Source organism: Silene latifolia, chromosome 4 (assembly GCF_048544455.1).
Source record: "Silene latifolia isolate original U9 population chromosome 4, ASM4854445v1, whole genome shotgun sequence".
Lineage (NCBI taxonomy): Eukaryota > Viridiplantae > Streptophyta > Magnoliopsida > Caryophyllales > Caryophyllaceae > Silene > Silene latifolia.
In genome coordinates, this window is record NC_133529.1 from 65,498,326 (window position 1) to 65,507,659 (window position 9,334).

At 38.7% G+C, this 9,334-nt stretch overlaps 1 protein-coding gene across 1 annotated transcript; it reads right to left on the minus strand.

Annotated features, from left to right (window-relative positions):
- Positions 1 to 7,297: 7,297 nt before the first annotated feature.
- LOC141653543 (zinc finger protein ZAT9-like) lies at positions 7,298 to 9,110 on the minus strand. The gene has a single exon (XM_074461339.1). It carries the CDS (start codon positions 8,665 to 8,667, stop codon positions 7,654 to 7,656), a length of 1,014 nt encoding a protein of 337 aa, XP_074317440.1. The 5' UTR covers positions 8,668 to 9,110; the 3' UTR covers positions 7,298 to 7,653.
- Between the last annotated feature and the right edge of the window lie 224 nt (positions 9,111 to 9,334).

Here is a 9,334-nt window from a genome sequence, read left to right on the forward strand (position 1 = left end):
TAATCCATTTTCATATTTGTAATTGGTTTTTACCATTTCAAATATTTTCAAACCCTTTTTGTTTTATTCTATTTGTTTTAACCATAAAACATTTTTCACCCTTGGGTCCCCATACCATGACGGTTAAATCCGTGTTTCGGTGACAATATTTGGTTAATAACATTTAAAAGGTATTTTAAAACCTTTTATTTCATTTCTTTACATTTTGGAAGGTATTTTAAAGCCTTTCATCATTTCTTTACATTTTCAAATAAATGTATTAGTTACCAACACAAAGTCATCCTTGGTTCTACATACCATGCCGGATTTTAACCCGGGTACGATGATGAGTACCGACTAATTATATTCAAATGAACTTAAAATAATTAGTTCATAATTATTTTCAAAACTATTCATGTCAAGCTTGTCAAGTCGAACCCGACATCGAATATCGTCAAAATAATGATGATTATTCAAGTCTCGTTCTTCAAATCAATAAACGACCCTTTCAAACCAAAACGGGTTCAAATACCCATTTTCAATACGTTTTATAAACGTTTTTCAAAAGGTCAGAACACGACATGTAATCGTTGGTTGACCCGCGCCTCAAGCAGGCCTTTTCCTTCTCATTTTCAAAACCATGAGAGGCCCCTTCACATCGCCAACAGGCTCGCGCCTCATATGGCTGCCTGGTGCAGGGTCTGTTCCCCTTCCAGCATTAGTCCAGGACGAACCCGACTCCGGTTAGCCCGGATATAGGACGGATCAGATGACTATTTGCTCATTCAAAATCATATTTGCAAAATGCTTTACTAAGACAAATGGATCACGTTATGCACCATAAACCTAATACGGTAAATGGATGTTTAATTTCCGTCTTGCACGCAAATCAACCATAAATCCAACTCGACATATTATACTTGATACTTGGATTAAATCAACCGACTTAGAAAGCTCTCACATGTTAGGTTTAAATTATTGGATGCGCATTCATGCATTTAAACCGTTTTATCAACTTTTGCATTCAACCAACCAAGATCGATCAAGAGAGGCGCTCATGGCGGGATTGGGTGTCTGATTAAAGGGCTTCCCAATACGTACCTTCACCTCTTACTCAGAAACTTTGGATAGTGGACGACCTTATCCAGGGCGTACGAGAGTCATTCTAGAGATAGGATGCTAAAGAGGGACGATTTCCTTATCTTTAGTACCTATGTCAAACGCTGCTTTGTGCTTCGATTTGACCGAGGTATAAAGTGGATTTCGAACGGGTTCCAAGCATCCCACAAATGCTTGGTGGCGACTCCGAACATCTCTAATCATTTCGAGACCCTTACCGAGACGAAACCGACCGATCTAAAACGATCCGGTCGAAAGCATTTTTACGCCGCCGAGCGTGGCTTTCAAAAGACCGCTGCACGCCCGCAGATCGAACCGGGCCTGTAGGTGGGCCATGTCCACAATTTTGCGTCATTTACATAACAAATACAATCTTATTTCGAGTCAAATTCTGTCCAAAATCGAATTCATCACGTTTTACTCCAAAGTGGTAATCAGAGCAAAGTTATAACACAATTCCATCTTGTGCTAGTCTTGGGAAAAAACTTTCTTTGTGAGTTCATTATCCTTGTTTGCATTTTCAGCCAAATTACAATCTGTTTTGTGTCTTATTTCGTCCCACCAGTTGAGTCCTTTTTTGTCCTAACTACATCTAAAAACACAAAAACAACCATGAGTGAAGAAAGGCTTACCGGAATTGAGAACCAAGTTACATAACTTTCTGAAAAATGCGACCTAATGTTGGATTATTTCAATGCTATCATGGCTAACATTCCAACACCAACAAGAGTTGGAAGGCCAACACCACGAGGCAAGGGAAGAGGTCGTGATTTCATGGGTGGAAGAGGAGGCCGAGGTATCTAAGAAGAAGAGCCATTTTTATATTCGGAGGACTCCATGGCCGAGGCATTTCAAAGAGAGACCAACAAAGACTTAAAAATAGAAATTCCTGATTTTTATGGCAGCTTAAACCCCGAGGATTTGTTAGATTGGTTTAGGACCATTGAAAGGGTCCTTGAGTTTAAAGGTTATTCGGATAGCAAAGCTTTTAAAGTTGCAATCTTGAAACTCAAAGGCTATGCTTCTCTTTGGTATGAGAACCTAAAAAATCACAGAAGAAGGGATAGTAAAGAACCTATTAAGTCTTGGTTAAAATTGAAAAAGAAGCTTAAGGAAAAGTTTGTGCCTAGAGACTACACTCAAGATATGTTTATTAGGCTCACTCAACTTAAACAAGATCAACAACCTATTGAGTCTTACCTTAGAGACTTTGAGCAATTAACCTTGCAATGTGAAGTGAATGAGAAGCCCGAACAAAAGATTGCTAGGTTTATTGAAGGTTTGGACTTTAAGTTTGCTAGTAAAGTGCGAATGTATCAAGTGTTGTCCTTTGATGAGGCCGTGAACTTAGCATTGAGGGTTGAAAAATGGGGGACGGGAAAGACTACAACCACAAAACAACCGTCCAAAACAGCCCCTCACCAAGACCAAACCGAGACCAAGGTTGTTGAACCAACACCTCAAAATAAAACCCCTACTCTTGACAAAGGCAAAGCACCCATTATCCCACCCAAAAACACCATGGCCTTGAGGAAATCCTATAAATGTCAAGGCTTTGATCACTTTGCTAAAGATTGTCCAACCAAGAGAGCTCTTAGTAACTTTGAGATAGTACATTGGGGTGAGGATGAAATTCTTGTTTGTGATGATGGTAAGGAAGAAACGGAGCAAGAGGAGGCTGCCATGGTTGTGGAACCGGATTCGGGGTTGAACTTAGTCCTATGGAGAGCTTTGAGTGCCCAACCTTTGGAAATGGACCAAAGACAACAACTCTTTAGGTCTAGGTGCACTATCAATGGGAGAGTTTGCAATCTAATCATTGATGGTTGGAGTTGTACCAATGTGGCTTCAAATACTCTCATTGAGAAGCTATCCTTCCCCACACAAGAACATCCTAATCCTTACAAATTGAGGTGGCTCAACAAAGGGGAAGAAATCAAAGTGGATAAGTAATGCTTGGGGTCTTTCTTAATTGGAAAGAACTATGTTGATGAGGCTCTTTGTGATGTTCTACCTATGGATGCTTGTCGTCTCCTACTTGGTAGACCATGGGAATTTGATAGAGATCCGGTTCACAATGGGAAAGACAACACCTACACCTTTGAATTTAGCAAGAGGAAAATCATTCTAACACCCCTCACACCACCCTCCATGTTTGAACCGTCCAAAGAGGCCTTTTTCATCAATGAAACTGGAATGATCCGAGAGTTGAGGGACATGGAGGATGCATATGTTCTCCTTGCCAAAGATGAGGCCAAGGAACACGAAATGCCGCTACCTAAGGGTGTCCAAGAATTGCTCAAATGGAATGATCAAACCGAGGGTTTCTTTGAAGGTTTGCAATGTGAGTCTCCTACATTCTCTATTCCAAATTTGGCTAACTCGTTTGAAGTTGAATGTAAAGCTACTAGCATTGGCGACGGGGCTGCCTTACTGCCAAAATTCGAGCCAATTACTTGCTCTAGTGAGGAATGGAAAGGAGTAAGGAAACGAGTTGGAGAGGAGCATCACATCCATGCTAAGGCCACGAAATGCAAGGGAGCTTGCAAGGTTCCTAAGCAAGCCAAAACATTCAGGCCGAGAGATTGTGTATGGGTCCGTTTGAGCAAAAGAAAGATCAATAATAAGGAAAAACAGTCAATGGCAAGTGATGATGGTCCATTCGAGATCGTTAAGCAAATTAAGTCCAAGAAGTACATGGTCAATCTCTTGGGAGTCCATGTCATAATTGATGGTGGTAATTTGAGTCCTTACTATGAAGAGATTGAAGATGATAATGGCGAGGATTTGAGGGCAAATCATTTTCAAGAAGGGGAGATTGAAGAGAAACAGCCCGAGGAAGCTTCAAATTTACCCGGTTTTGGACCTCGTCGCAATTTGAGGTCTAACTCCAAATTCGTCTAAGAAGCCATGGTTCCAACCGTCCTATTTCACATCTTGGGTGAATTTGGGACGTTTTTGTCTAGGATCTTTTATCTCCAAGAGTTACCAATCAGAAATTAATTGAAGAATCATTGCAAATGGTTTTGAACAATGAGCTAAATGTCGCTTTCAACCTTTCCTCTTTTGATCCAACAAAGCCTAAAGGTCTTTTGGGAGCTGCACAAGAGCCTTACACGGTTCCTTAGGCCACCAAGTCAGACCATATTGCATAAATAAGGAGTTGAGCAAACAAACAAGGAGGGTTGGACTATTAGTTTACTTTATCATTTCTTTGCTTTATGTCCTTTTCATTTTCAGTTTGTTTAAGGTCTTGTAAGGTCCTAGGCTGTCGTTTCCTTGTACTATAGCAGCTTCTTTTGTGGCCGTTAAATGTAGTTTGTAATCAAGAGTCAAGATTGGCTTGGTCTATATAAACCAAGCAACCCTAATGAGAATTTCAGATTGAGTTTAAGAATAAAATGATGAGTTTGAAAACAGAGTTTTCTACTTGCTTTCTTCTTGCTTAGTGCGGAAAACCCCTCATTACTTAGTGTTTGAGAAGGAATTTAGTTCATGCTTAAGGATCTTGAACAAGATTCCGAGTCTTGAGCTTGCTTCGTGATCTCGCTCAAATCATATCCCTTGTTCTTAGTCCATTTTTAGTCATCCCAAACAGTCCTTGTGTGTGTTTATTTTGTGTCATTTACATAGCAAATACAATCTTATTTCGAGTCAAATTCTGTCCAAAATCGAGTCCATCACGTTTTATTACATACACTAAGCACCGTGTGAGCAAAGTCGATGGCTTAAGGACGAAAAGTGGTCCGAGAATGCACAGGGTGAAACTGCCACACTGAGTTGTGTGCGGAAATTCAAGGAGTTCCAAGGAGGCACGAAAGGGTGTTTCGTTTAGGTGGGAGTGCACGCCCGACGAGCGATGGATGAAACCTAACAAGTGTGGTTGCCGTTGAGAACAGACTTGGATGATAAAAGTTCGAGGTTGGACAGTACCTCGATTGAGCTCTTGCAGTCGACATGAGCGGAGATGCAGTCGTATTAGGTGGATCGTTAGAGGCAAAATAGTCGGGAGGTGGGAGATTGTTGAATTAATCCCTTCTATTTTGGGAAAATGCTATGAAAAGATTTATGGTGATGAGAAACATGAGGATGCTATTTTCTGGATGAAGGAGAAATAGTTGGGTGTTCATTTAGCAATTCACATAATATAAAATATGTGAGGAGCTTATTGTAAGTTATTACCTCAATGTAAAACTCATTAATTAATAAGGGTAGTAATAATAGTAATAAGAGTGTGTAATTCTGTTGTGTATATTATCCGTATTGTATATTTACTCGAAGTGATCAATAAAATCCTAGTGCAATTGCAGTGAGGACGTAGCCATATTGGTATAAAATCCTAGTGTTCCTGATCATATTTAGATTTTTATATTATTATTGTGTGTGTCTCTAAAATATATTTATCCCTCCCAATTTCCCCACATGTAAAAATGCAAAATCTCAACATAGGGAATGATGTCATGTGTAAAGTGAACTTAAACTTAATTTATGCATAAATTCAACTTTATACTCATTTTAGTTATTATCTATTTTCACACCGAGTTGTTAAGGTGAAATTATTTTCAAACCTCATACCCTCAAAGTAAAAGTTAACTTAAAACTCGAATCACCCACGGGACACGAGAACTAAGTAAAGTCCAGTTTGAACTAATAGCAAGTCTCATTATAGACGGAGGATATATTCGTTTATAATAAGAGACGGGTCGAATCTCTCTCACAAAGAGACAAGTGGAAGGTCAAATGGTAACCCACTTGGTTTTCCACTTGCCCTCCCACTTGCCTCTTTATGAGAGGGATCCGATCCGTCTTTTATTATAGACGGATATCCCCGTCTATAATGAGAATTTGTGTTGAACTAACTAGTTCAAAACATATTAGGATAATAAAGTGAAAATTGTGTACAAGAAACGATACAAAGAAGAACATACTAGTATCCAGGTAGACAACATCAATGATGAGGATTAAAAAGAATGCTTAAAAAAGAATCTTGATGTAATAAAGTAAGGAGAGAAATTTATTCCGAAGTTATTCTCTTTTAAGAAAAAGGTATTATCTTAACTCAAATATTACTTCACCTAAGACAAATTATTTGCGAAAAAATCTTGTGTTCTCAGGGAGAACCGTATTCCTTACACTTAAATGTAATCCACCAAATAGAATATTATAATAGCTTAGCTGTAAGGAGTACGGTCCTCTTGGAAGACACAAGAATTTTCATTATTTGCTCTTTCTGTATATGTATTTTGCTTTTGTATTATTTATACTATTAGACCCGATTGAAACTTCAAACGGATACAACCCGTTTTAAACAATAATTTGTAATTATTCTCATAGAAGTTGAAGAAGTTAATTTTATAATAAAAATAGCTGGAAACAGAACAGAAGGTAGAAAAGCAAAGAGAGACTTAAATAAAAAGAAAAGGATGAGCAAGAAGTGACCCTAAAACAGTTAGTAGGAGTACTACAACAATATATGGAACTTACCTGTCAGAGTATGCAGCAGCAGTCAGAAGCATCAAAATTAAGTCACTGGTGCAACTGCAGCATGCTATCCTCCTGTTTTATCATACCAACTTCCCTTACTTTACAACCTTATTCTATCTTTACTCTTCTCTACGAAGTACTACTACACATGAAGAAGTTGCATCAACAAGTTACACATGAACTAGTCTCTTCTCCATTTACTTGCTGGTCCATCTACTTTCTATTTAAAAAATGAGGTTGTGTCACCAGGTCATACCGAGTTTCTGTACCACCTCCTCACATCCAAAATGATGGTTCCGACATAAAGTATGTGAGAAGATGGTAGAGAAACTCGGTATCAAGGAATCTCAGATAATAGAGCAACATCACCTACCTAATGTATTTAGGAATCTCGTAAATGATGGATCCTACATAAAGCATTTGAGAGGATTATACCGAAACACAGTACTCCGTATTATTTTGTATACATGTGAGATTCTCACATAATACTACAACATCACCTAATGTCTTAAGGAATCTCGAAAATGGTGGGATAAAGGGTCGGATCTATGGAGCCTAACTCCTCAAAAGTAGTTCAGTAGTTGTTTTAACATAATTAATTCAGGCTAACAATGTGTTGAATGACTACTATGTAAAGAAGCATAGTGAATTAGGTGAAATTTTGGAACAATGTAGTACACGTAGAATAAATCAACTACTGAGCTACACGCAAAGGGGAAATCATCCAATGTACTACACTAAAATTCTAAATTGAACAATCTTTGAATTAGCAAGTAACCAAGTACACACACATAAGGTAGCATCACAATCAAGCCAAGTTCTCCAAAGTTGTTTTGTATTTTAAACTAAAAATATCACCTAAACCAAAATAACCAAATAAAGGTACTTACTTACTTGTATTACACAAATCATCAAGTAAGATGAATAATAATGACACTCAACTTACTAACAATAACCACCAATTTCAATTGAAAACTTTGGTCCCTAATTTACTATAACAACCGCCAGTAATTAAGATTGCGTACATGTAACATCCTACTGGATTTCAATATGGACCCATCAGCCTCAGCTCTATGATATATGATCGTCCTCATCATCATCTTCAAACGGTGCAGGCAAGTTGAGATCCAAAATAAAGCTAGTATTAGTAGTAGTCGTAGTAGTGGTAGTTTCACCAACTCTATCAGCATTGTTAGATGCAACAACATTAGCATTATTATTGTTGTTGTTGTTGTTAGTCGATGACGACCCTAAAAGGTGTGATCTTTTATGACCTCCCAAAGCTTGACCCGACCCAAAAACCTTATAACAAAACGGGCATTCAAATATTTTTACTCCCACCACATTAACATGATCATCACTTGTCGAATTTTCATGGCAACATTGTTTATTAGACGCCTTATGCCCAGCTAGTGCCCTGCCTGTCCTGAACACTTTTTTACATCCCAAACACTTGAATTTTGCGGCCACACGAGTTGCAGGACGACGTGTTATTAAACCCGTCTTCAACTCGGTCGCCGACTCATTAGTATCCTCAACAGACTTCTCCTTCTCAACTCTTTCCCAAGCATCCCTAGACAGCATCATAAGACAAAGTGCAACCTCTTCATCCTGACTCGGGTCAGACACGGAACTGACCGGGGTCGATTCAGCGGCTGACTCCGACCCAACCCATTTACATTTCTTCGGCACTTCAAACTCGAGTTGCCGGCTCGTCCTCTGACTCGTCCTCTTAGATCGTCTCCGAGTTGGGTTCTGAGTTGACTCGGTCTCGCTTTCCCTGTCTTGCACAACGATTGACCCTGCATCCATAAACTCGGGATCTAATGCCTTAACACTCTTCCTTGGGTTATCCCTCAACTCGTACGAACTCAGTTTATTATTATTATTATTATTCTCGTCTTCTGAACGAGTTGAGGACGAGTCGGACTCGGTCCCACCACCGAGTTGGAAATTTGAATTTCCAGGAGTTTTTTGCTTCTTAAGAGGAAGAGGTAAAGTAGCTAAATGAGACCTCATATGACCACCCAATGCTCTACCATTCATAAAGCTCCTAGAACAAAGTTTGCATCTGTGTCTCTCCATTTGACTAAAAAAAAAACTACGACACGGCCGTGACGGTTTCAAAGGATGATTTATGTCAGCCGACTCCAAATCGTTTAGGATAATGAAACTTCTAGACTACCAATTTGACTACTCTTAGTTATTGTAAGAAATAACTGCAACTAGTGAGTGACGGTTTAAAAGGATGATTCATGTAAGCCGACACCCGATCATTTGGGGATGAAGCTAGGCTATTGTGTTGTTGTAAAAAAATAAAGAAAAGGGAAGAGAAGTGAGGGAGGTTAAGAGAAAGGAAGAGGAGGAGGAGTAGGTAACAAGCATTGTTCAAGCAAAAGACAGCATAGTATAGTGTATGTATGTATTAACACAGAAACCCATAAAAAATGTGATCTTCTAGCTTTGGTAAAAAATAAAAATGAATGGAAAAAAGTTGGTTGAGATATAGCATCTGAGTTTTCCTTTTTGGAAAAGAAAAAAATGGAGTTAAATAGGTTGGGTACATACACTTTAAATTAAGGAGTTACATTAGCAGGATATTAAGGGTAGAGAAAGGTGTGTGCACATTAATTTAGAAAAGATGGACAACTAACATGCATACCATCCCATTTTGGTTGTAACTCTTTTTTTTCTCTTTTTTAACCCTTTTTTTTCTCCCAAAATTTTCTCGTATTCAAAGTAGTGTTAGAGT

What these genes read in the sequence shown, in the direction of transcription:
- LOC141653543 (XM_074461339.1), bottom strand. Translation starts at nt 8,667, where the DNA reads ATGGAGAGACACAGATGCAAACTTTGTTCTAGGAGCTTTATGAATGGT.